Source organism: Exophiala xenobiotica (assembly GCF_000835505.1).
Source record: "Exophiala xenobiotica strain CBS 118157 unplaced genomic scaffold supercont1.7, whole genome shotgun sequence".
Lineage (NCBI taxonomy): Eukaryota > Fungi > Ascomycota > Eurotiomycetes > Chaetothyriales > Herpotrichiellaceae > Exophiala > Exophiala xenobiotica.
Genome location: NW_013562488.1, coordinates 2,991,540 through 3,015,703, shown reverse-complemented (window position 1 = coordinate 3,015,703; position 24,164 = coordinate 2,991,540). Strand labels below are relative to the sequence as shown.

The window sequence follows — 24,164 nt, the reverse complement described above, 5'->3', positions numbered from 1 at the left end:
TCAACTCCTCACACGGTCCTGCAATTCTCTCAGTCGGTTTCTGAAGACCCGGACGCTCGGACGCGGTCTTGAATCTGAAGCAGTCACGAGTAGTCACAAGCAGTTCGTTCTGGATACCCGTACGTAGTATGTCCGTAAGGTGGCCTTTGCTGATGCTGACAAAACAGGTACAAGCCGAGATTTCCGAGCTCGTGAACGAGGATGATGCTAGTTCATTGTTTCTGTAGCCGAGAAATACGAGGTTTGATGGCTTGGCCCGGATGATGGACGGGTCCAGATTGGCACGATCGGCTATACCATAGTAGAAGCAAGGGCATCACGGAGTGCGTAAGACTCTACGACAAAGGGGATTGTCTTCTCCCTTGGAAGAGCTGTAGCTAACAGTATTTGTTTACCGTGTCGATGATTGTTGATGTGTCAAAAGTCTGTGCAGGCCAACCACCACCGTCCTGGTAGTAGAGTGTTTCATGACTGGAGACGTGAAGTCATTTTCAGGCAGAACCGGGGGGTTTCGAAAGCGGTTGATGGCTATGAAAGGAGGGGAGTGGTGGATAGGACGAAGTCTGTTCAAGATGGCAGATGGGAGATCCCTGGCTGTGTTCTGTGGACAGAAATGATTGGTCCATACCTACTAAGGTAAGTACTGACACCGGATGAGGCGCAAAAACAACCAGTGACTTTCCAGCTGCGGTTGTTTTTAGCGTGTTTCGTTCGCGTTTTTTCTTTTCCGAGCTTGACGCGCTCAAGTCTGCAGTCTGTCAATGAAGCAAACGACAGCTTCAACATGTCCACGATGCCGCAAGCAAGGGAGAACTGGCCAGCATTTGCACCCAACGCACCATGGTAGCTGTGCTCACTATCTGAGCTGATCAGGCCACATTTCCTCTGCAGCAAAGTGGAGGGCAGGGGAGGGGAGGAAGTCGTGGAAGTACATGTGGTGGTGCTTTGACAGCGGCTGTACAAAAACCGCGCGAGTCTGTGCTCTGTAGTATCCGTAGAATACCATGACGAATGAAAAGAAGCAGGCAGTGGACAACTGCAGAAGGCATGCTCCTGGTCAGATACAGAAGGACGGCTCGGCTTGATGGCGCGAACAAACAGGCGACTCAGCCATTGGGAGCAATCATTGATCACCTGTGGGTGGGTTGGACAGAGGCATCAACGATTGAGAAGGATGGAAGAGGTGAAGACGGCGGAATCCACTCGAATGCATGATGCAGCTGAGACAGCGGTCACCAGTGATCCTTGATATCTCTGTATCGATTGCATTGATAGTCTTTGAGTTAGTCTAGTCGTCCCTTGCCTCTGGTCATTGGAATCGCAGCTTGGTGGTAACTACTAGGGAGGGCGCTGCACGACACTGCTAGGAGAATTTCACTACTACGTAAATGCTGCCTACCTGATGCCCTCATAGTGCGCCTACGACCAGACCTACAGTGCACTCACTGCCAACACTTCTCCTCATTTCATCTTCACTTTCACTTCAACTCACCTCAAATCTATCACCATTTTACTTCGTCATCATTTCATCCTTCCCGTCTCTCTCTCTCGTTTGCTCATGAGGACTGTTATTTGTTTGTTGTGACTCCGCCTGTCAACTCTTTCAGACACTTCACCGCCGAGTTCCCACTGGTCGAGCCCATCAGCCTTTGAAGTTCCTCAGCACGCGCACAGACCCCGAAGACAAACACACTGCAAACCAAGCCTCTCTCCACTGCGCTGGGACTTAAACCGGGGCCAAAGCTCGAAAGAAACAGGCATCTCACACACACCGAACCTGCACGCTCCTCTCCACGAGTCCACGTCCGCCCATCGATATCCTCCCGTCCACTTGGCCAACATTCCAACCCATCACTCTCCCGCCGACAATCCCCTTCTTCCTCCTCTCTTTCCACGTCAGATGTAAACACAACAAAAGAAATAATCTGGCAGTCTTTTCTATACTTCGATCATCTCGAATCAACATCGCCGACCTCACTTTCATTTCACCGAAACCCTAGTCGCTGTTCGACCCCTGGTCCCCCAATTTCTCCCCTGCATCTTCCCAGCCACCATCATTTTTCCACCTCCTCGTACTTTCACCTGCGATCTCCCGAATTTTGACAGACACCCTGCGCGTCCGGCACGTCTTTCTGTCGCAATCCACAACGACTCTCGCAACACACTCGCTCTTTGCGCGACACTGTTGAGCCTTTCCTTCGTTACCGATCTACGCACCACTCAGTCTTCAAACGCCGTGGCGCGATACGGTTGCTGGCATCGCGCACCCAACAGCTTAGTCGACCGCATGACTGCATAACCGAATCCTGACACGCGTCCACAGCATGAACGCTTGAGTACGGCGAACATTCCAATCTACCTAGACCTCTTCACAAGTGACTGCCTGCGCGGAAACTCACTCTCACTCTGTCGATCCGCGATCGCGCTCTTCCTGCATTATGGCCGACCGCGAACCTTCGCCAACTCTCATGGCCTCCTCGGCGCAACGCAACAGACCACACATGTCCATAACATTACCGCGCAACTTTGCTCCTCTAAGCCTTGACGGCAGCGACGATCCAAAGACTCCTGATCAGACGTTCGCTGAGCTCAAATTACCACCTGCACCCCATCACTCAACTTGTCGAGTTCGACGGACGCGAATCACCATGGACAATTTCCAGACGCGCAACAACGCCCTTCTCCCGACGCTATTCGCTTCAGAGATTCCAATCCCTTCCAGTGCCCAATCAACTCAGTCTGCATTTCTCGACATCGATGTTCCTATTCCTTCGATTGAAGCACCGAGCTCTCGGCCGCCATACATACACAGCATTACCGATCCGTCACCAAGCGATAGACTGAAACTGTCCGCTTTCAGAGATTTGCAGCTTCCACGTACTCCTATTGCTCAGACCAAGGTGGTCCACTCGGACTACAAAAGTGGTGCCTGGGATATGCGTCGTTCTTCCTCGGAATGTTCGGTCCGCTCAGAATCGTCGGAATCTTCCTCAGACATATTCACTACCCGACCTACCTCTTTCGATGGTAGCATAACAAGTCCAGACCTGGACTCGCAAGATCCATTCTCGCCCTCCATTGTCAAGATTATCCCAGATACCCCGTCACGAAAGTGTAAAAAGTTGAAAATCAACACTCTCATGACCAAGGGCAACGTACAGTGGAGCATCGAGATGGACAACCATCTATTCAACGTCTATCAAATGTACTTGGCGGATCCTACTGTGACGCCTTTCAAGACACTGCCGGGCAGTATTCCTCCTACAGGTGTATGCCATCGTGTAGCTCGAAAAGCCAAGGAGACATGGCCAAGAGCAAGCAGGATCAACAGGCCGCTCATTAGGAGATACAAGATGCGCAACGTCATTGAGAGCCGGAATTTTGTCAAGGACAAGACACCAGAGCCAAACGACTTCCTGCGTACCGATGACGCAAGAACTTCCTGGCCTTCAGAATCAGCCACGAGAAAGCGCTTGAAGCAGTTGTGCAAAGAGAAGTTCACCATCTCAGCACACTACCAACGCTTGCGCGAGTCGAGGAGTCCTTCGCCGTTCCACGAGCAATTCCCTCGCCGCCCTCCGTCGAGGCTCTCGAGGTCAATGTCGCGGCAAGCAGACCCAGAAGCGACCACTGCTTATGCAACTCGAGAATTGGGAATCTCTTTGGTGGCTAGCAGTGCAACCGGACCTCTGGCTCAAATATTGGCACATTCGCCTCCAGCACAGAATACGTCGGATGACTGGTTCAATAGTCCCGTCAATCCCTATTGCTCGGACGCGATGTCGATCTCAACTCCGCTCGAAACTGAGCCCAATAAGTTGAAGGTTGCCAGCAACATCCCCCGCTTGGCCTCGCCTTTCAACTACAGCACTTGGAATGGTTCCAGTAACGCGAACCATCAGCATCGTCGACATATCAGTCACCATCAATTCGAGACGATTCATGCGACTGGCTCCAGGTTGCTCTCACCTTTCAAGTTGGATGCTGACAATTCACTCAATGTCCACAAACGCCGTGCTCAGCACAACTTGGAGGATGAGTTGAGCCCTAGTGGTAGCAACCTCCAATCGAATGTCGATCTGACTCTTCCTACTCCTAGCACCTTTGAGCCAAAACCCGAGCCTCGTCCTGAACTGGTCTTCACTGGTGCTGGTGACATTAGCCAGCGGAGAATTCGTGTTCGCAGTCGAGGAGCAACTTTGGGTGCTATGAACAGTCGAGAACATATTGATCGCCTCTTCACCCCACCTACCTTTGTCATGGACGGCGCTGGTGATGATGCTGGTATTCCTCCTGTTCCACCGATCCCTACATCGCTTACAGCTCTGGCAAATCCTGCCGTCAAGGCCAGCACGTCGACTCTGGCTCCACCGGAAGTCGACCCTGCTCAAAAGCGACTCGGAAGTCCGTTCGAGCTCGACCCCAACAAGCGCAGCCATCGTGCGAGGATGCCCAGACACGTTCCAAGTTTGAGCGATCCCTTTATCAATACAAGTGCATTCGCTACGACGCCCAGTCGTGGCCATGGTCATACTAACAGTATGAGTATTGGTGAACGGTTGGCAATGTTCTCTACATACCATCCCAGCCACTTTCAACGTCGAGGACCGCCTCAACCACCGAGAGATGATCCTTTCACTTGATTTGATAGGAAAACTGGAATGAGCATAATGCTTGGAAAATTGCATACCGAGCTTAAGGTGTTATTTGTTGTTTGTACTGAAGGAGTTCACATTAGTTCTCCCAAGCTGGATGGAACGACTATGGTTATTTTTTGGTGGAGATCTCAAATCATGGAGTTCAAGGGCATTCAGAGCAGGGTCTCACACTATTGGTAGTCTGGCAAAGCGGAAGGAGTTGTCGGATCAAATCTTCATGAGCAACAGAAAGATTGCATTTTGGGGACACATGGAGTGGTTTGCATGCTCAGAACAGGGACCGCCGGGGTGTTGACTACTCCGACTCAAAAAGCCAGAGACAAGACGAACAGAATTGGCCTGACTAGAGAGAAAGGAAAGGAAAAGCATACAGCTGGACTTTTGCAAAGCATGGTATGAACAAAAGGATTCCATCTGTGGATATGGGTTACGAACGTGGCTGGAAATGTGTGAGTCGGCTTGAGTCAAGATTCAGTCATCAGTTGCCTTGGGAGGTACAAGACACGATATTGTCATTGTTGTGATTTTTAACGAGGTTACGAACTCTCAATACGAGACGAGAACGAAGAATGGGAACGAATATATGAGCTTCATTTCTATCTTGATCCGTCTCTTCATCGCGCGTTGCAATCGTCGTAGCTGTTACAGAGGAATATATCCAGAGTTAGAATCAGGATATACTGCGGCGGGAAAGGGAAGTGACTCGATATTTGAGCGGGAGTCCTATAACTTACGGAGTATTCTAGTGCTAATAAGATACTGATCGAGTCTTCAGGTAAACCAGCTTACCTACGTAAAAATGTGGTCAGTCCAAATGGGACCACTAACGTAGCATTCAAACAGCTTGCGGGTACTCGAAGGACCACCCCACAAATCTTTGGTTGGACCTGCAGTATTTCCTACGCCTCCACAAATATCGTGGCCTAGTGCAGAACCACCAGCAAAAGCGGCTGATAACGGAGAAAAGCAAACCGGCGCGAGAGAGGAAAGAATGATGGTGAGAAGTGAAGCGTACTCCATGGTCGTGGCGACTAGAGATATTGTCAAGAGTGTGCTCCAGGCCTGGCAATGATAGTGGCAGCAATAGCACAGGTGTTGAAGTCACAAGTATACAGGAATAAGTACACAGTAGGCTGCCCAGCTTTGGCATAAGGAGTACCTGCCAAAAATCAACTTAGTTGTGTTTGTGGTCGTTGAAGACATCGCCTATTCGCCATTTTTGCTGTGTTCTTTTACCACTTTCTTTGCCGAGGATGTGAGTGGTCCAGCTCAGCCACGGTACAGAGTTGCCTGGAGGGGTCACTGGGGGTGCAAGGTGCTGGGGAGGTGCAACAATTTCCCCTCTTCAGGATTCTCTGCCGATTCAAGCAGCCTTGATCAATACTGATTACCGTGAACCATGTCAAGTACAAAAGAACTCAAGGTACTGCCCTTTATCAAGGTAAGTCGTTGCGAGCATCGTAACTGCGGCAGCTGACGCTGGCAAAGGGTTGTCAAATCCGCCTTCTTAGTAAGGAGGACGAAGCTGAGGATTCGGCCGACAAGTATCTCGCAGAGGCATCATATGATGGAGAGCCAGATTCTGAAGTGTTCTATGTGGCACCGCATTGGCACAAAGTACCCCCTTAAACTATCGCGAGGTGTTCGTTGGAGGTATTTTGACACATTATTGCAGTACCACGACGAGTACATGTCAGTGACCGAAGGCCGACTCGAGGTCACGGTTGAGGGAATCACTAGAATCATCATTGCGGGTGACGATCCTGCTTTCATCCCGCGGTGGCATGTACACAGTATGAAAGGGTTCAAAGGGGAGAAACTGGTCTTTCAGGAGAAGGCGGTCCCGGCTGGCCCAACCAAGGCGCTGTTAGTATTTCCATCTCCTCCCCCAATGGCTCTGGGGGGATGTTGACCATGGCGAATAGATTCTTCAACGACCTTTTGTCACAAGGTCCAGATGTCAAGATTCCACATGCCCTGCGAGTCTTTTGGGATGGGGATACGTATCCGTCGCTGCCTGGGAATATCAAGTTGTTGGATCAAATTGTACGTATACGCCCTCATCTATGCTTGCGACTCTGACGTTATGTATCAGTTTATGTTGGTCTTGGGTGGCATTGCCAAAGTCACACTTTTCTGGGATCGAAGGCCGAAGCACTTTTAGCAGTTGACCAGATTGATACTCCACCGTAGCCTAGACCCAATACTTCGTAGTCCAATCGTGTTTGTGTAGTGACACAGTTCAGCCAAGCTACGGAGTATTGTTGTTTAATATTCCTTCTTTGTAGCCGAGTGCGCTATGTAATGCAGATCGCTCATTGTTTTAACCTCAACTCCTCCCCGAAGCCTCACCAATTGTTTTGGGCGGCAGGTCCAGGTCCGATCTCGTGTTGGCCCGACGCATGGCCACATCGGGACACTGTACCGTGTAAACTGTGTGAAGGCGGCTCGAGGGCTGCCCTGCAGGTCTCACTGCAACAAGGATTCATGGACAAGCTGGAACAACCCCACAAGGTATGAGATCCGCGGGGAAGACACAAACCAGTAGGGTTTCTTGTACCATCCAACATGAATGTCATTTCTCGCCCTCACAAACAACACAAGCTTGTGGCGCGGCTGGAATACGCCGTTTGCAGGCCAGGTGCGTAGTACGGGATGTTACTCAGAAAGTAACCGAGTTGCGAGAACATTTACACCTAAGACTCAAAAAGCCCTGGGAAAGCCCTCGACTCATGGGGGAAAGGGTCCATCTTTCGATTTATTTAGCCTGGCACTGAAGAAGGTCAACATCCTCTCCACCTTGGTCAATCTTGCAGACAAGAAATTGAAGGTCATCATACATTCGCAATCCGGCCTCGAGCCCTATCTAGGCTCCAGGTCCACGGAAGTCAACATTGCGGCAGCGCTTGAAATGAGCCGCACACTCGAGGCTAGAGCATTTCGGCAGACCTGCGCAGCTGGAGCAGTCACCTTACAAAGAGCGCCACATGCTACGTGGTCTATCCGTGTACGTTCTACAGATCTCTTCCCCAGATCGTCCATGAAGCGAGCCACCATAGTGGTCAGCATTCTCGGCTCGACAACCCGGGAGTGGAACCATGCCAGGAGCCGGCGATGGGGATTTGTGCAGCAAACGGCGGTTGGATTGGCGAGGGGTGTACCCGGGGTAAAGGGTTCAGGGCTCTCCAGGTTTGGCGCCACCGCATTCTAGTTTGGAATCCATATTTCATACATCCTGAGGCTTTATGACAAAGGTGGAACATGTCATCTCATCCATATGGGGCTAAGGAAGTGGCCGCCCAAGGTTTTTAGCTAGAAGGCGCTTCCTCAGCGTTCAGCAAAGAGAGGCAGAATGTAGGTGCTGGGGTTGAATTGAGCTTGAAGTGCAATATGGCACCCATAACAGTCGGCCAAAATCAACAAGCACTTTTAAGAGCGGCTGGGTCGTGGCCGACATCACGATCAAGCGAGGTCCTGATGTCGTAGATCAGTAGCCTATCATGGTCATGCAACGACATAATTCTGCATCACAACCCGCCCGTCATGTTGTTAGTGGCGCAATTTTCAAACTGACCGGACAAGGTACTGCAAGCGACATCCCGCAGGTTGTCTTGCGGGACATTGTATGTTGGTTTTACGGGTGGACACAAGATGGTAAACTTGAATCTGCAAGATGGTAAAGTCAATTGCCTACAATCACCTGCAATCACCTAGACGTTCAGGCAGCCACCCCGCGTTAGAATTCCCTGAAACGAGGACACAAATGCCATGATCCGGCTATGCGATGCGGTCAGCGGTCGTTCGTCGCGTTTCCGGAATCAACAATTCCTCCTTCTTTGCGTCCGTCCAATCGAGCTAAACATTACAACCCGTGAAAACTGAACTTGGATAAGCGAGGACCCAAAAGGAGTCCACAGTGCAGTAAACGGGAACAATGACAATCCCGCGACACTGATCCTGGAATTCGCTGGGTCGTGTTCGATTGCTGCGAGCACGAAGATGTTCGTTTCTCTCGAAAAGCATCTGGCGGAATATGGGTCTCAATATGCTCCACGCAGACTGGCCGTCTACACCTCTCTAGGCCAGGCAAGCCAGCTACAGACAAAGTCGTCTCATTTCAAATCCAGAATGTCCCACGCAGCTGTACGACAGGAGGGGTTCTTTACCGTTCCGAGATCGGCCATGTTCACCAGAGTCCAGAACTCGATTGATGGGCAGTTCTATGTAAAGTTTGGACGACGAAAATGGCAGAAACACGGCCAGTTAGAAGCCTTTGCATTCTCACCTCCATTGGAAGGCATAGAGGCTCGCTAAAGTCCCCAAGTCAAGATGGATACCGACGCGGCTTAACACGAGGGAGCTGGAAAAGACGAGCTGGAAAAGACTGTAGCCGAGTACCTCTACGTCTCTACTTTTCACCCACATACCTGATGAAAGGGATGCGGAGTAATGGAAACCTTTCAGCAAACGATGACCAGCCGGAGGTGTCTCATGGGTATATAAGAGCAGTCCATTCTCAAGCACCTCCATCCTTCTTTGTCTTCTCCTCAATCACGACTTCATACAACTTCCAGCTAACACATTCAGTTCACACGCTATCTACCCCAACTCCCAAGCCACCCCAGCCCATCATGAAGCTCAGTTTGTCAGTTGTTGGCGGCCTCCTGCTCGGTTTGGCCCTTGCGTCACCTCAGCCCCGCTGCTGAACCAGGGAGCCTGCTCGGTCTGTTTTACTACCTCGGCCATTATTTGTAAGCAGCATCACTAACATCAACAGCTCGAGGAGGAGGAGGAGGAGGAGTCGAATGCAGCACTTGCCCGGACCACAGTAGCTGCTCCAGTTGCCCCGACAAAGATACTTGCAGGATTAACAGTCCATGTCAATGGAATCAGGGGTATTGTAAGGATGTTGGACCGGGCAATGGCGGCGACCGTTGTGACAAAGCGGAAGACAAGCGCAAAAGAACCCAAACTGTGTGTGGGTTGATGAGCCCTGCTGTACCAAGAAGAACTGAAGGAGGACAGACAGATGCAAGGCAATCTGGCAGAGCAATTGCCTACCATGGGTTTTCATGTATTGTCGACGCAAGCCACACAAGCCGGATCAAGAGGAGATCGCTAGCCTTAGCGATATGGATGGCATTATTTTGCCGTTGCGCTCATTTTAGTCATTACCTTGGCGAAAACGAAGAGAAAAGAGTATGACATTGAGATACTGAACTGAATCAGACCCAATTAGCAATCTTGGGTACAGATGTTTCCGATCTTCCACCCGCCTTGAATCTCTCGAAACTCTGACAAGTAGTGAAGCGATTTATATTGAGCCTCACATTACCTCCCCAAAGCTTGACCAAATTAGGAAGGCTTGACGTCTTTTTGCACATGCTCCACATCCATGGCGGGCCGGTAATCGGGAGACCCAATCACATTCACCTTTTTACTAAGTCGCGTGTACATTGAGGAGTTTTCACGCTCTACCTTTTATTCTAAAATTCAATGCTCCGTCATATCAAGCTGAGGATGGATCTTTTCCAACGCCGTAGGGTAGGTGGTATCCTCAGCTAGTGCCCCCAGTGCCTATGCGAAACAACAAGCACAATCGAGCTCGTGCAGCCTCCAACGCCTTGCTCAATGAAATAGTCGATCTCGCTCACATGCCCAGCATCAATCCACGCCAATATGTCCAAGATCCAGTTCAAGATCCCGTCCAAGGCCAAGGCCAAGTCCAACTCCTTTCAACGCAATGCAATGCAGTACATGACCCGTTCATGCCTCACTGGGGAATGGGCGAGTCACCAGTGATCCGATCGCGCTTGTCGAATAATTCTCCTTAACTTCGTGTCGACTCCGGTCACTTCCCGCCAACAAGTCTCTCCATCTTCCTCAGCGCGGCTCTCAAATCTCTCCCGCCCCTCTCACCCTCGTCGACCAACCACTTCTCCATTCTCACCCGGACTCTCTTCAAGTTTCCTTGAATTGGCATTTCTTCTCCATCGGCCACGCAGCCGGGATTCAGCAACACGTTGAACACGTCTCCCCAGATCTCCTTCTCCCAATATCTCTTCAAATTCTCCTTGAGCTTCCACTCCTTCTTCTGGCCGGGACCGGTACCTAGACCGCTATTTGCTGGTATCGTCTCGATGTACTTGCCGAACAACAACGAGTGGATCACGCCCGCCGCCCCGTGATAGTCGATCTGCCACTTCCAGGGCCGGCACTCCCGGATCTCCGCACAGTCGGTCGTGCAACTGGGCCAATCCGCAATGAACTGTGCGCCAGCCTTGAACATCTTCGTATCGATCCCACGTCCGAAATCGATCAACCGCAAGCCTTTGGCTCCCCAACCACGGCCACCGGAAGGATCGTAGGGCCCCTCGACTTCGCCGTCCCCGAAGCGGACGAGGCAGTTGTCACCCTTCAAATCGCCGTGCAGAACGCCGATGCGGTGGAGGTCCTCCAGCGTCCGGAGGAGTTCGACGCTGAACCACATGGCCAAGACCTCCTCGAGCCCTTCGGCCGGCTTGCCCGCTCGCACATTGTCGCTCCTAGCAAGGTTGACCAAGTCCAGTAGCGTGCCTTGTGGGCTGTACTCGAGCACAATATATGCCTCGTCACGGTAGAGGTGACATTCATGTGCAAGCACGATGGACTGCATAGTGCGCGCGGCGTGGCCGAGACGCTGGCGCACGAGGCGCAAAATGTGGAATTCCCAGACCAGTGTGCCGGCCGGAGACTCGGTCTTGAGCGCTTCGAGATGTTGGCGGCCAGACTCGCTTGACGCAAGTGGTGGACTGACATTTTCCTTGTTGTTGTCGTCCTCTTCGTCACCGACGGCAATGGCGTTTTGACCCGGGTCGTAACTCTCGACCAGATACACTGGTGCGAATGCGCCTTCACCGAGTTCGCGCTTGACGGCGTACACTCGGGAAGTGCCCGTGAACTTGAGCAGTGGCGGGACGGCCTTGGTAGCTGCATCCTTGCTCTGGCTTTTACGCGGGCTGGGCTTGCTCTTTGTCTTGGCTATCTTCTCGGCATAAGATTTCAAGATGGGGTATTGGTTGAGAACTTGGCCCGAATGATCATGATAGCCTGCGTAGGAAAAGATGGGCGGATGGACGGCAGTCAAGATCTGTTGTCGTATCGTATCGTCGCACGGGTTGCATTGCAGGTCCGCGATGATGGGTGCCTTGTGTCGAGTCGCAGGTTGGAGGACAGATCGAGATGGAGATTTCACAGGTATGGCGGGAGCCTTGAAGACAACGTCGTCAGGCTTGGACGGAGACTGTGCTGGAGTTCCCTTGGTGATTGGGAAGGGGATGTGAGAATTCAGATCGGCCTCCCCACGTCCCGAGACCTTGCGGCGAGGCGAAGACGTGGCTACCTCCTCTTCGGTGGCGCCGGTTTGTTCGTACTTTCGCTTCGCTGAGGATGACGGAGTGCCAGGTTCTTGTTGTTTGGGACTGCTCATCAAGAGTCGATCGATCTTGACTTGTGACGGGCTCTCGTATATCTCCTTCGCCGATCTGCTTGGTGTCTTGGAGCTGAAGTAGTCGGGATCATTGAACACAGTCGAAGGTGCGAACGAGCTCTCGGTTCTCTCGACAATCGGCGTCATGAAGGGCATTTTGTTTTGCGCAACGAGCGCTGGATCTCGGTAGGTACGCACTGGTGTGGGTTCATAGTCTGCCGGAGGAATAGGAACAAAGCGAGGCTTGTGCGAGATCTCCATGTGTTCCGTGAAGACATCATCAACTGGCGTTGACAGGCTTTCCATGGTGTCTTCTTCATGCATTGTTTGTTGTTGTGGTTCAGATTCTTCAGTCGCGCCCGCGCCCGCGCCCGCGGAGCTCGCGGTCTGCTCATCACGGATCTCAACATCATCCTGTTCTTCATCATCAACCTCTCCAGCCATCCTCGCAATGGCCATGGTGTCCATGTCGTCGAAGTTGCAGTTTGCAATGGCAGCAATGGCTTGAGTGTCGAAGCCACCACCCAGACCAGAGGTTTGTGTTGCGTTCTGACTGGAAGAGTCGATACTTTCAGTCACATCTTCACTCACTGCGTGTCTGTGTTTGTTTTTCAGCTTTGTCCTAGCATGACCTTTGCCTGAAGAAGCTTTGGTCTTGCCAGGGGGAGCAGTGTGAGGATCAATGCGTGGCACGTGTCTGCTGGCTGTGAAATCTGACCAGGGTGAAACACTTTCAGGCTGGCTTTGACTTTGTGTTTGGGTCTGGCTTTCCGTGGGATCAAATCGTGAAGCCAAGGTATCATCGCCAAATTCACTGCTGGGTCCGGACACCCTCCCAGTGCCAGTGCTCTCGGCGTCGCCTGTTGTGCTGTACCCGTCGTCTATCTCTCCCTCAGTGAAATCTGTCTCATCACCACTCTGAGTATCGTCTTTGGCTACCTCTGGTTTACGAAGCGGTTGGTTGAACATGTCATATATCTCATTAGTTGCTGCTTTGGAGTGGAACGTCATAGTCGGCTCAGCTGTGTTCTTCCTCTTCAATTTCCTGCCTGTAGGCGATTCAAGCCTTGTCTTGACAGTCTGAGTTTCTTGCTTGACCTCTCTGATCTTGTACTTCTTCTCTCTAGGATTTTGGCTCTGTTGTTGGGATTGAGGCGCTGGCTGCGGTTCCGGCATTCCGACCATAGATTGTGACGATACATCAAGGATACTGAGATCCCTTTGAGTAGTATTGTTAAGATCAATCTTCTGCTGGAAGGATCTACTCAAGTTCTCAATGTCCTCTGGCTCTTGGGCTTTGTTGGCTCTACCCTTGGCCTTTGGAGACGTTGTTGCATTTCCTGTCGTATCCTTCAGCGGACTGGCTGTTGCTGCTGGTCTCTGCCGTCTCCAATCCTTTTGGAACCACCCTCGAGCCAGGGCTCGTAACTCTTCGAAACTGAATTCTTGGTCAACGCTGGGATAGATCGCTTCCACGTCGACAAATACACGCTCCGTCCGGCCTGTACGAGGGTTAACGACGTCACCCGGACGTTTTGTGGACGATCGTGCATCAGTTGCTGCTTGTAACGCCTGTATACTCGGGTTCAATCAGTGCTTCATTCGACTAGTAGGGCAGTGATGGAATTTGAGACAGCGGATTTGCATGAGAATCGGCATTGAGTATTTTTCAATCTAGGAAAACACAGAGGTCAATCATACCGGGTCTTTGAAAATCTCCATCTTTTGCACCGTTCCTACTCTGGTTCCAGCTTTTATCTTCTCACCAGCCCATGGCTTGGCTTCAATGGTGTTTTCCTTCTTTCGCTCCTTGATCGACCCAATGTTATCCCAGCCGTTGGTGGTGGTGGATGTTGCTGGAGGTGGTGCAGCGCTGTCTGCGTCCGAGAATATAGCCATCTTCGGTTTTCCTGAGCGAGAACTACTTGTAGAACCGCCTCCCACTCCGTTCTGTTGCCGAGGTGCCTGTGGCTCCTCTCGTTGTGCGAATGGATCAAGCTTCGCTGCCAGAGCTGGCCGCACCGTCGGAAGGGCTGGCGAGCTTGGCTCATTCTCGACCTGCGGTCTAGCCTCGAATCGATGCTGAAATTGATTGTATTTCCGTATCAACCTCTCTGTGGGCCGCGCTTCTCTCTCAATTCCCAGCTTGTACACCTCGTCCGCCTGCACCCAGCGACCCGCGCCCTCCAACCAAGTAGCGAACTCCTCGTAGAAAAGACCAAGTCCATCACCTATACTATGCCGAGCAAGGAAAGCGAACGTTTCTCGAGGACTGTCGGAAAACAACCGAATGTAATGCAGCCACAATTTCAGATAGCGTGGGTCGTTTTTGTAAAGGGGAGAAGTGAGGCAGGCTTTGGTCGCACGCTCTAAGAGAGGCAGGAGCTGCGACTGTGGTGTCGCCTGGGCCGAAGGATAGGCGTTTAATGTCCATCTGACGTATCGGTCATAGATGTCGAGGGGGTCGTCCGAGTCTGCTATTGACTGTAATTCAATCTCGTACTCTTGCCGGATGGCATCGTTGAGGGTCTTTGTTTCATTCAGAGTCGGTTCCGACTTTGCGCCAACTCTTCCTGAAGGTAGTGGTGTAAGGATGGCAGCCAGTTGTTTGACTGATCGGCCGCCGGGTAGTGCTTGTATGTTTTCCTTATGCGATTCTATTATGTCGAAATTAATCAGGTCGTCGGCCATTGTTGTAGTAATTCTGTGCCTGTTCTATCCTGTGTCGTTAATATGCTGAGTGACAAAACGCCTGCGACAAGAAGTAACTGACCAAGAAGAACGAAATGTATGGCAAGGAAGGATGCGTCGTGATGATTGATGATTGGTAGAAATCGATGTCAACAAACAATCGTCTTGGCTTTGGCTCTGCCGATATTTAAGCGCCGTAGCCTCACGGTCACGTGTGCTACTGAATGGCACGTGACTGGCCACGACCAGGCATCATGCACGATCACTCACTTGCACTTGACCTTCAGGTATTCCTGACGGCGCTTGTTTGGAGAGGTTCCGAGATTCAGTGATGATATTAGTGTGACATCGATTCTGTATCGATTGTATATATAATGACACTTCCAGATCGAGGATATTGACCCGACCATCAAATCCTCAGAACAGCCAGGAAATGTATCGGCGATAGAACCTTCCAAGCCTGTTCTGCTTCACCATTCTCTCCGCCTCAAACTTAGCGAATTCTATCTCATGAAGCTCGATCTCGTCCAACCCAGTGTGGAGGTCGGCTTCGGCGGGACGGACGCCCTTGGTCCGGTAAACAACCTTATAGCCAAAGAACATGATCAGGAAAACCGGAATCGCAATATATCCGGTGATGAAGTTCTTGTAGTCAAAGTCCGAAGTCTTGGTGTGGATGAAGACCGAGAAGTTCTTAGTGAACACAACAAGCACGCAAAAGACCAGCGCTGCCCACGAACCATAGACTCCACAAGGCGCTTTGTATCGAAGATGCTGTTCCGAGACTTGCTGTGCCTTTCGCGCGCGCACAAATTGAATGTGGCTGAGAAGAATGCAAACCCACACAATCAACCCGAAGACCGTTATGCAGTTGATGAAGTAGCCAAAGATCTTCTTCGAGTCACTTGAGACGTTCATGAACGCTAGTAAGGCAAAGGCTGCCGATGTGCCCATTGCAGCGACAGGAACACCACGACTGTTCGTCTTTGCAAGGAAGCGAGGAGCTTTTCCGTCCCCAGCAAGGCCGTAGAGGGTTCGACTTGAGATGTAAAGATCAGATATGCCCGCCGAGAAGACAAAGATCAGGATGCAGGCGTTCAAAATGCCCGGCAATACCTTGATACCCGCCAAGACAATGGCCACGACAAAGGGCGATGCTGCCGCCGAGGTTGACTGCTTTGTCGCAAATGCGAGCTTGGGAGAGTTGTAAGGTACAAGCATACCTAGGAAGAAGACCGAAATGACGTAGAAGAAGAAAATCCGGTAGAAGATGAGGCGTGCTGCGCGTGGGATCGTCCGGCGAGGGTTTTGAGCCTCGCCAACGGTAACTCCAATAAACTCGGTGGATAGGTACGCAAAACTGGCAATACCCATACAATACCAGACGCCCAGGAAGCGACCCAAGGAGCCGTCAGCCTTGTATTCCTTAAAGGCACCCGGGTGGTGCCAATAGCGGAAACCCTTGGGGTCATGGTCGGGACCGCCTCCGCAAGCAAGAATCAATGAAAGGAGGATAACTCCAACCAGAACCAGCACTTTGATCGATGACAGCCAAAATTCGAATTCGCCGAAGAACCTCACTCCGATGTAGTTGACCAGGATTATCACCACCAGGAAAATAGCGATGAACACTCCAGGGTTGACTTTTTCACGTGGTACCCAGTATTGCAGGACCAAGGCGATAGCGGTCAACTGGTTTGGTGTCGATATTGCGTACTTCAGCCAGTAACTCCAGCCTAGACTGAAGCCCAATGCCGGATCGACAAAGCGCGAAGCATAACCCGTGAAACCTTCAGCTATGGGCAGATAGGTACCCATCTCGCAGAGGCCAGTGAGCATTAGCCAGACCACGATACCGACAACGGTGTACGAGATCAGGACAGAGGCTGGGCCTGAGCTTGCAAGTGCTGAGCCGGTGCCGATGATGAGACCAGAGCCCAGCGCGCCACCCAATGCTGCAAGACCCGATTAGCCACGGCTGTAAGTATATAAGATCTTTCGAACTCACCAATCATGGTGGTATGGCGGGATTTGAGCCCACGATGTAGAGCCGTGCTCTTGTCGATGGATATCTCGCCGTTGTTGACTATCATGTCGGATTTGGAAGGGCTGAGAGACTCTTTGTTGGGAAGGACTTCAAAGTCCTCACCACGCGAGGAAGCGTCCATTGAGGCGACCATATGGTGAAAGGAGACCCTGTTCCGTTAAACCGAGCTTGATACACCCTGGCGGAATAGGTGCTCGCCTCGCTTCTTTATATCAATACGTTACTTCGACGATGCGGCATCCGAGACTGCGACATAACAATCGCCAGGCCGCATCCCCAAAGGCGAGGTCACCGTTCCTATGGCCGGTAACCGACGGTGCCCGTTCTTCTTATCAGTCTTGAGTGGCCGCAAGTCCAAGGACCCAAAGTGGTCTTATCAAGGGTCGGGACATATGAGCCATAGCGCCATAGGGCTGTATGACCCACTATGTGGGTCTTGACATCGACCTGCCATGATAAGAAAAGCATGGACCATGACCGTGTTTTTGGAACAATTTGCTGGCCCTTTTGTATGGTCTGTATGGCCTCTCAAATCGGGAGACTTTCTTCGCATCGAGCCCTGAAGGAGACGGATACAAGTAGGCCGCGGACCAGTGCTCTCTCAAGCGACTAGGACACCAATATACACCTGGTATTTGTGCACAGTGCCTGACAGCCATGGTCCACGAACTTGGAAAGCCGGATTATGTCTCTGCAAACGGGGTGCAGTTGTACAACCCTTCCTGGTGGTAAGTGATTACTTTCCCTGCGTGGAAGGTGCTCTTGTCAGTCTGACAGATGAAGTTACAAACCTACCGGCACGTGGTCGATCGCGAGCAAACGCGGAAACACTCTTTATATCTCTGGTACGGCCACCAGGCAAATTTTGAGATGGAACAGACTGACACGATCGGACCATGCAGGCATGCGCGGGATATCTCCAGAGACGCAAGAGTTGATCCCATTCAACAGCGAGGGAAAGCAGGATGGCCCTCCCAGCCAATCGCCTGCGTATCCTCGGGTACTGAAAGGTACCTTCGTCGAATTCAGATATGTCTCACGAGCTAATCATCAACAGCCTTTCAGAACATGTGCATGGTAATGGAGGCTGCTGGCGCCACAGTAGGGGACTGCATACGCCTTGTAGTGTAGGCCTCCTAAGGCCTGTGTTTGAGACTTAGCTTTGCTGATATGCATAGATACACCACGGACATGCCACAATATAGGCCTCTCGTGAATGAAGCGCAGAAAGAGATCTGGGGAGAGGTCCCCTTCCCGCCACGCTCGATAGTAGAAGTGTCGAGACTCAACCAAGTGATCCTCAACCCTGTGACGTTTGGTCATTAGCAACATCTGACAATTTGATTAGGACGACATTGTGGAGGTAGAGAGTACGTTTGCCATCTCCGAATGATACGATTCAATGCACAAACACGTGTAGAGACATGAATGCATATTGGCGTCACATGATTGAATGGATCAAGAATACCGTTGCTCGAGCTCCAGACCATTGGGAGGTCACCTCTGTGATGAAATAGAAAACCGATTATAGCATCCGATGTGTCATGGGTGCTGTCATTTCAACTGGACAGCCGTGGGCCGGAGAGATTGTTACAGTTCGAATTTGTGATGATGATTTGCATTGCGGAGTTCATCAATCTCCGCCGGTCTGCGTCGGCCTTTCCCTGTTAGCCGCGACAGCTGCATACCCGTCCATGATGGGCCCAAATATTCGATGTTGGTATTCACAAAGGCTTCACATGGGTTAATTTATCACTGACCAAGGCGGCTTCACCAGATGCCCGCAATGCCTCTGAACTCCGTCGTTTTCGAAGCCGACCCCGAAAAGAATGCTTCAGTGGTCGTGACCCAGTCGAAACAATCTCGTCTCTTGAAGCATTGGAGACAAGACATCCGCATCAAGCATTCGGACATCATTCTATTGATGTGCAGCTTTCTTTCTGGCCTTTGTGACAGTGGTGCATTCAATGCCTGGAGTTGTTTCGTCTGTATGCAGACAGGTACGTCCATCCTCCGGTTCTCAAGCTTGCAGTCAGTTGGCGAGCTTGCCTGGAAGAATGGAACCGCTCACGTCGAACTGCAGGCAATACCATCTTCCTGGGACTTGGTGCAGCAGGATTACCAATTTCAAAGCCTTATGGTTGGCTTCGCTCGCTGATAGCAATTCTCGCGTTTGTGGTGGGCTGTTTCGTTTTTTCGACGAGCCGGAACCGTAATCCAAGGAGTCGAGGGACGTTGGCGACATCTTTCCTGGTGCAAGGAAGCTGCCTGGTTGTGGCTGCCGTCCTCGTGCAAGCAAAGGTTGTACCAGACGCAGTCAAGGACTCCGAATCGATGATGGTTCTCATTCCACTAGTCTTCCTTGGGTTTCAAGCTGGAGGACAAGTCTGGACTGGCGAAGTTCTCGGTTTCAAAGAAATTCCCACAACTGTGCTGACGAGCGTCTATTTTGGGCTTGCCTCGGATGTGAAGTTCCTGCAGGGCCTGAAGATGAACCTTCCCAGGAATCGGCGTTTAATCGCTGTGGCCGCCCTGTTAATTGGGGCTATTTCCGGCGGATGGTTGAGTAGAAGCCGAGGAGGCATTCCGTCGGTATTTTTCGTCGCCGCTGGCCTGAAGTTCTGTATATCTGGGATATGGATGTTGTGGCCGGCGGACGAAAAGGGGCAATTGGTCCCCCGAGTGACCATCGACCGACCATCCCACTGAAGAACAAGCCTGCGAGATTGATGGAGATTGATTGAAATTGAACCTTCTTTATTCATTCAAGGAATGTGAACTCTGTATCCTGATTGCCAACACCGATCATCCAGTTTTCGAAGAAATCCTCGACGGTGGGGAGAGCTGCAAAAAGAATATCATCATCAGTTCCGTTCATGTGGGAAAACTGTCCTGCGTCGCTGGTGGAGCTAGTGGGATTTCCGTTGGTCAGACTCGATCCTTCCAGAGGGGCCAAGGCTCGTCCTTCCATCGGCACAGTGAAGAACTGGTCTGGGTTGCCTCTGAAGACGGGCGCTTGATCTGGCCTGAAGGAAGGCGTCGAAGTACGGGTTTTAGTAGGGTGTCTGGTCGGTCTTGGGGGTAATATCTGGCCTTGGCCGAGCTTAAGTTTCTCCATAGCAACACTCATTGCCGCAGGTAGATCATGTGTGGCCCGGGAGTAATGTCTGCAAACATCATCAATTGTCTGCGCGATGTCCTCTCGAAGCGCGTTGCGCAGGCATTCAGTGCAATCAGACAGGACAAGAAGGCAGTAGGCAATGGAGATAAGGTGAAATTTAGGCAATTCCTCGACAAGGGAAGCGGACATTTCCAGGAAGATCTGGGCCATGGAAAGGGCGTGGTCCCGTGCGTAGCTCTGGAAAGTATCGATAGGCAAACCGGAATCATCCATGTCGACGTTCACGTTGGCGTCGGCGCCATCAGGGGCAGACTGTTTCTGTCCCTTTGGGCTATTCTGAGAACGGTGTCTCTCGAGTGTGCGCATAGCCAGCAAAAGGTATGCAAATTCGCGACAGAACTTAAGCAATGTTGCTTTAGGCGAAGCTGTAGTAGTTCGAAGGATGAGCGAATGTACCCAGATTTGATGACGGGCTACTTACTCAGTAGGTGTGCCCATCTCTGCTCCCAAGCCGCTAGATCCCGACTTTGGCCGTCTCGATCGAGCAACAATGACGACCTGGGCTTCTCGCACAACACCGACAAAAGCAATATTTCTGCAAGTATTATACCATCTTCAATGGAAGCTTGCGGGTGGTTAAGAATAGATGGGCAGTGCTGAATATATTCCCAGGGAATAGTGGTCGGCTTACCCGTTCCGACGGCGAACCTGCAGCAGTCAGACATTCGTTCTACCTCCCATGGGGAGAACAAAACCTGAGATTGACGAGACAAATGTTGTTCCACAAGGACAAATATTGCTTGTCCTTGCTCTGATGTCTTCCCATGGTCAAATTGCCTAGTATCTGGACAAAGTTGATGGATGAGATGGCTTGCTGTGCACAGATGCCACTTAACAGCCAGCTTTCGATATATTCGTAGGCAGGCTGGACGAGGGTTAGCCGGTGCATCGAAGCTAAGGACATGTAGACATGCTCTAGGGGCGGCCTCGAATGTAGACATGATTAGCAACGCATATAGTTCCTCCACCGGCAATGGGCTGGCAAGAACGACCTGGCCAAGCATGTCTCTGACTTCTTCATAAAGCTGCCTGTGATCGCTAGTATTGATCAAGTCGGGTTGATCGCAGAACCGCAGCCCATTGAGGCAGCAAACAGCGTAGAGTAACGGCGAGCTACGCCGAACGGATTGCTCACTCGTGATGTCTTCATTCAGCTTGATCTGTATGATGTGTCCGAGACGGCTCACAAATCTAACAAGCTCAAATCAGCAGCTGGTGATGAGGAGCAGAGACTCCCATACTTTGAGAACAGTCTGTTGGCAATATCTTCCGACAGTATCTGCTTGGTGATGATATCCTTGCCTGGTTCTTTGTAAAGCCTACGTGTGCTTGAGCGGTATTGTCTGACCATCAAAATTGGCGCAGACTCGTTCAGGCCATTCTGTACCCTGGCCAATGGTGGGAAATCTGGCATATTCGACGGATCTTCAGAGCCTGAAGGCCCTTTTTCTCCACTTGCATTCTGGCCAAATAAATCGTTGAGAGGCTCGGGTGAGCCTTTAATATGCTCTTGGAGGAAATTCAAGATTTTGTCGACGGAATGCTTTGTTTCAGCGACCGAAAATTCCAGTCTAGCCAACCTTACAGAGTCAGCTGCGTCTGCTTCAAGAGGCGCCCAAGAATGAGGATACCTGTCATGATTTTCAAGATTCTTGTTGTCGTGGCTGACTTCGATCGGGCCTTCGGGCAGACCCTCTCGTTTGAGCGAGCAATTGATCCTGATACGGTTGAGAAAGTTGAAAATGTCCAGGGCAGTTCATTTCTGACCTCAGCTTATGACACCGATGACAGGAATTGAACCGCACATCATACTCGCAACGACTTTTGAGGCGTCGACACGAGTTGCAAGAAAGGATGCGACGTCGTGGCTTGGTTGCTAGCGACTCGCGTTGAATTGGACTCAAGCCGCTCATATTGTCCGCCAGCGCCTACCACGATTGGAGCGCTTTCAGGCCCTTTACGCCGGGTCCAGAGTCGAGAGGGACAATGTCAAGTTTGTGCAAGCAGTACAGAAAGCATGAGAGAAAGCACGAAGGCGAGAAGGGTACTGTGATACTTTGACCTTGCAGCCGCATTGCGATTATCTCCGTATGCTACGGAGTACTTGTATCGCCTTTTACCGCAGATTTGCCGGCACGAGTACGCACGGAGAAAGCTGCACTGCAGTCAGTCAAGGCCTCCCAATACTCCTTAGAGATCTAATGAAAGTCCTGAAATCATTGGGAGGTAGGTCAACCTGTGACAATAGACAGTCAAAGATACATCACTTCTTCGACAGAGACGCGACACTGCCTTCAAAATGCCCTACTCCGCCCTTCCTGCCTGGCCGCTGATTCTCTTTGGCGTCCTCGAGCCTGTTGCGCTGTAAGTCGGTCAGCATTTGTGGACAAGAAAGAGTCCTTCTTATTGACACTCTCCTCCAGAGTCTGGGGCTACGTGACGGCCTTGCGAACCCCGGAACAGTACTACGCTGATCAGACGCCCAATGCTGAGCTGGCCAAGCTTGTTTTCACACCTCAAGCACTCTCCTTGACATTGCAGCTGGGCAACGTTCTCCTATTGCTAGCGGCAGTGGCCATCATCTGCTGTTGGACCACGCATGCCGAGGTCGCCCGAAGATATTTGATTGCTGTTGCGCTTGCGGATCTGGGTCATATCTACGCTGCGTACCGTGGACTCGGGGACACCGTCTTTTGGGACGTGACACAGTGGAATGAGATGGCGTATGGAAATATTGGAGCAAGTGCGTTTCTGCATATAAACAGGTGGATGACAGTGGCGGGACTCTTTGGGAGACTCGGTGTGCATGGTGATAAGAGCAAGAAGAACAGATAAGGGACAAGCCCTTGCACCGAAGCAAGTTCCGCATAATTTTTGGGTATTTGGCCTTCCTACTTGAGCCTCCGCGGGCGGAAAAGCTGGCTTGTACAGACTCTTGTGCTCGTAGCGGCTACGGGCCATCATTGTGCAGCGTGCACATATCACATCCCCAGACTCCATTCCATCTTCAAGCTCTCCAGTCCTTGCATATCTCCAAGGGCATTGGAACTCTCGCGTAGCTGTGAATCATACCGCAGAGCGGATGGACAGAATCTAATGAGCCATAGCAACAGCACGACGACGATCTCTCTCCTCAGCGATGGACAACTGTAAATCGTGTTAGAGAACGAGACTTGCAGCTTGGAGTGTGATTTCGTACCTTGACACCCTTGCCCTTGGGCAGACTGACCCATGGCTTTTCCTTACCAATGATGAAGACGTTGCTTTCCCGTGTAGCGAAGGAGTTGTCAATGGCGTCCTTGATGTGAACGATGTTGAAACCACCATCATGTCTCTCACGGTGAGTGATGACACCAACACGACCCATGTTACGACCACCAGTAACCATGGCGATCACACCAGTATCGAATCGAATGAAGTCCGTGATCTTTCCAGTCGCAAGATCGATCTTGACGGTATCGTTGACCTTGATGGCCGGGTCTGGGAATCGGATACTATAAACCCATCAGCATTTCTGATCTTTCCAACCACATCTTGGCCCAACGGCTGATAGATGCTGGCGCAGACTTACGTGCGAGCATCATGCGTAACCAAGTATGGGATTCCTCCTCTACCAAGTTGAACACGCTTGACCTTGCCAAGTTTGTATTCTGCCTCAGCTTGTTCGACTCGGTGGACGGCGAATCGACCTTTGGTATCGTAGATCAGACGGAAGTGTTCGCCAGTCTTGTCAATGGAGATGACATCCATGAAACCGGCAGGATAGGTAACGTCGGTACGGACTTTGCCATCGACCTTGATCAGACGTTGCATCAAGATAGCATTGGTCTCACGGCCGTTCAGGGCATACTTCAGGCGGTTTCGAAGGAAGACGATCAAGGGAAGGCAGTCGCGCGTTTTCTGTCCCTGACGTTAGCACTTGTCCTTGATCCTTGCAGCAGAGTCGCGACGAACATGAGGCCCAGGGGACGCCTTCGGGGCATAGGCGCCCGAGAGCTTGTCCAACAGCCAGTGTGAAGGCGCACTGAGGCGTTTCTGATGCTTCTTTGGACCGCGACCCATCTTGATGTGATGTTGTAAGTTTGAAGATGAAGTACAACTCACTTCTCACTTCGCAGT

The 24,164-nt window shown here is 51.3% G+C and overlaps 9 protein-coding genes across 12 annotated transcripts; 5 read left to right on the top strand and 4 right to left on the bottom strand.

Annotated features, from left to right (window-relative positions):
• Positions 1-1,397: 1,397 nt before the first annotated feature.
• Positions 1,398-5,251, top strand: PV05_11818 (uncharacterized protein). The gene has a single exon (XM_013455338.1). It carries the CDS (start codon positions 2,439-2,441, stop codon positions 4,641-4,643), a length of 2,205 nt encoding a protein of 734 aa, XP_013310792.1. The 5' UTR covers positions 1,398-2,438; the 3' UTR covers positions 4,644-5,251.
• A 688-nt stretch (positions 5,252-5,939) lies between these two features.
• Positions 5,940-6,891, top strand: PV05_11817. 2 transcript variants are annotated; one of them, XM_013455337.1, is made up of 5 exons: positions 5,940-6,099; positions 6,147-6,275; positions 6,334-6,524; positions 6,584-6,704; positions 6,754-6,891. In XM_013455337.1, exons 1-5 carry the CDS (start codon positions 6,058-6,060, stop codon positions 6,820-6,822), a joined length of 552 nt encoding a protein of 183 aa, XP_013310791.1. In that variant the 5' UTR covers positions 5,940-6,057; the 3' UTR covers positions 6,823-6,891. The 2 variants fall into 2 exon arrangements, with proteins under 2 accessions (XP_013310791.1, XP_013310790.1); XM_013455336.1 differs by having other exon boundaries at positions 6,147-6,524.
• Positions 6,892-10,118: 3,227 nt separating this feature from the next.
• PV05_11816 (uncharacterized protein) lies at positions 10,119-14,919 on the bottom strand. Its single transcript, XM_013455335.1, has 2 exons — positions 13,828-14,919; positions 10,119-13,698 (listed from the first exon to the last, which is right to left on the bottom strand). The coding sequence occupies exons 1-2, from the start codon at positions 14,815-14,817 to the stop codon at positions 10,510-10,512; spliced, it is 4,179 nt and encodes a 1,392-aa protein (XP_013310789.1). The 5' UTR covers positions 14,818-14,919; the 3' UTR covers positions 10,119-10,509.
• Positions 14,920-15,228: 309 nt separating this feature from the next.
• PV05_11815 (uncharacterized protein) lies at positions 15,229-17,180 on the bottom strand. Its single transcript, XM_013455334.1, has 2 exons — positions 16,826-17,180; positions 15,229-16,772 (listed from the first exon to the last, which is right to left on the bottom strand). The coding sequence occupies exons 1-2, from the start codon at positions 16,995-16,997 to the stop codon at positions 15,235-15,237; spliced, it is 1,710 nt and encodes a 569-aa protein (XP_013310788.1). The 5' UTR covers positions 16,998-17,180; the 3' UTR covers positions 15,229-15,234.
• Positions 17,181-17,521: 341 nt separating this feature from the next.
• PV05_11814 (uncharacterized protein) lies at positions 17,522-18,444 on the top strand (the record flags this gene model as incomplete). The annotated part of the gene is made up of 6 exons (XM_013455333.1): positions 17,522-17,592; positions 17,648-17,709; positions 17,767-17,874; positions 17,922-17,991; positions 18,043-18,157; positions 18,213-18,444. The coding sequence occupies 6 exons, from the start codon at positions 17,522-17,524 to the stop codon at positions 18,255-18,257; spliced, it is 471 nt and encodes a 156-aa protein (XP_013310787.1). The 3' UTR covers positions 18,258-18,444.
• PV05_11812 lies at positions 17,850-22,081 on the bottom strand. 2 transcript variants are annotated; one of them, XM_013455331.1, is made up of 7 exons: positions 21,813-22,081; positions 21,677-21,763; positions 21,287-21,625; positions 20,960-21,236; positions 20,741-20,910; positions 20,467-20,693; positions 17,850-20,410 (listed from the first exon to the last, which is right to left on the bottom strand). In XM_013455331.1, exons 1-7 carry the CDS (start codon positions 21,956-21,958, stop codon positions 19,626-19,628), a joined length of 2,031 nt encoding a protein of 676 aa, XP_013310785.1. In that variant the 5' UTR covers positions 21,959-22,081; the 3' UTR covers positions 17,850-19,625. The 2 variants fall into 2 exon arrangements, with proteins under 2 accessions (XP_013310785.1, XP_013310784.1); XM_013455330.1 differs by having other exon boundaries at positions 21,677-22,081.
• Positions 18,651-19,573, top strand: PV05_11813 (uncharacterized protein; the record flags this gene model as incomplete). Its single annotated transcript, XM_013455332.1, has 2 exons — positions 18,651-18,864; positions 18,948-19,573. 2 exons carry the CDS (start codon positions 18,651-18,653, stop codon positions 19,571-19,573), a joined length of 840 nt encoding a protein of 279 aa, XP_013310786.1.
• Positions 22,082-22,205: 124 nt separating the features above from the next.
• Positions 22,206-23,032, top strand: PV05_11811. 2 transcript variants are annotated; one of them, XM_013455328.1, is made up of 3 exons: positions 22,206-22,271; positions 22,324-22,409; positions 22,469-23,032. In XM_013455328.1, the coding sequence occupies exons 2-3, from the start codon at positions 22,345-22,347 to the stop codon at positions 22,878-22,880; spliced, it is 477 nt and encodes a 158-aa protein (XP_013310782.1). In that variant the 5' UTR covers positions 22,206-22,271; positions 22,324-22,344; the 3' UTR covers positions 22,881-23,032. The 2 variants fall into 2 exon arrangements, with proteins under 2 accessions (XP_013310782.1, XP_013310783.1); XM_013455329.1 differs by having other exon boundaries at positions 22,206-22,409.
• On the bottom strand, positions 22,889-24,134 carry PV05_11810 (40S ribosomal protein S4). The gene is made up of 4 exons (XM_013455327.1): positions 24,000-24,134; positions 23,617-23,945; positions 23,245-23,539; positions 22,889-23,192 (listed from the first exon to the last, which is right to left on the bottom strand). Exons 1-4 carry the CDS (start codon positions 24,105-24,107, stop codon positions 23,139-23,141), a joined length of 786 nt encoding a protein of 261 aa, XP_013310781.1. The 5' UTR covers positions 24,108-24,134; the 3' UTR covers positions 22,889-23,138.
• Between the last annotated feature and the right edge of the window lie 30 nt (positions 24,135-24,164).

Excerpts from the sequence above, each read along its gene's own strand:
- PV05_11818 (XM_013455338.1), top strand. The coding sequence starts at position 2,439 with ATGGCCGACCGCGAACCTTCGCCAACTCTCATGGCCTCCTCGGCGCAA.
- PV05_11817 (XM_013455337.1), top strand. The coding sequence starts at position 6,058 with ATGTCAAGTACAAAAGAACTCAAGGTACTGCCCTTTATCAAG. Across the intron at positions 6,276-6,333 it reads TGGCACCGCATTGGCACAAA|TACCACGACGAGTACATGTC; the intron begins GTACCCCCTTAA and ends ACATTATTGCAG. Across the intron at positions 6,525-6,583 it reads GCTGGCCCAACCAAGGCGCT|ATTCTTCAACGACCTTTTGT; the intron begins GTTAGTATTTCC and ends CATGGCGAATAG.
- PV05_11816 (XM_013455335.1), bottom strand. The coding sequence starts at position 14,817 with ATGGCCGACGACCTGATTAATTTCGACATAATAGAATCGCATAAGGAA. Across the intron at positions 13,699-13,827 it reads TGGAGATTTTCAAAGACCCG|GCGTTACAAGCAGCAACTGA; the intron begins GTATGATTGACC and ends CCGAGTATACAG.
- PV05_11815 (XM_013455334.1), bottom strand. The coding sequence starts at position 16,997 with ATGGTCGCCTCAATGGACGCTTCCTCGCGTGGTGAGGACTTTGAAGTC. Across the intron at positions 16,773-16,825 it reads CCGCCATACCACCATGATTG|CATTGGGTGGCGCGCTGGGC; the intron begins GTGAGTTCGAAA and ends CGGGTCTTGCAG.
- PV05_11812 (XM_013455331.1), bottom strand. The coding sequence starts at position 21,958 with ATGAGCGGCTTGAGTCCAATTCAACGCGAGTCGCTAGCAACCAAGCCA. Across the intron at positions 21,764-21,812 it reads CATCGGTGTCATAAGCTGAG|GATCAATTGCTCGCTCAAAC; the intron begins GTCAGAAATGAA and ends CAACCGTATCAG. Across the intron at positions 21,626-21,676 it reads AATCTTGAAAATCATGACAG|GTTGGCTAGACTGGAATTTT; the intron begins GTATCCTCATTC and ends TGACTCTGTAAG.
- PV05_11811 (XM_013455328.1), top strand. The coding sequence starts at position 22,345 with ATGCCCTACTCCGCCCTTCCTGCCTGGCCGCTGATTCTCTTTGGCGTC. Across the intron at positions 22,410-22,468 it reads GTCCTCGAGCCTGTTGCGCT|AGTCTGGGGCTACGTGACGG; the intron begins GTAAGTCGGTCA and ends ACTCTCCTCCAG.
- PV05_11810 (XM_013455327.1), bottom strand. The coding sequence starts at position 24,107 with ATGGGTCGCGGTCCAAAGAAGCATCAGAAACGCCTCAGTGCGCCTTCA. Across the intron at positions 23,540-23,616 it reads GTTACGCATGATGCTCGCAC|TATCCGATTCCCAGACCCGG; the intron begins GTAAGTCTGCGC and ends ATGGGTTTATAG. Across the intron at positions 23,193-23,244 it reads CCAAGGGCAAGGGTGTCAAG|TTGTCCATCGCTGAGGAGAG; the intron begins GTACGAAATCAC and ends CACGATTTACAG.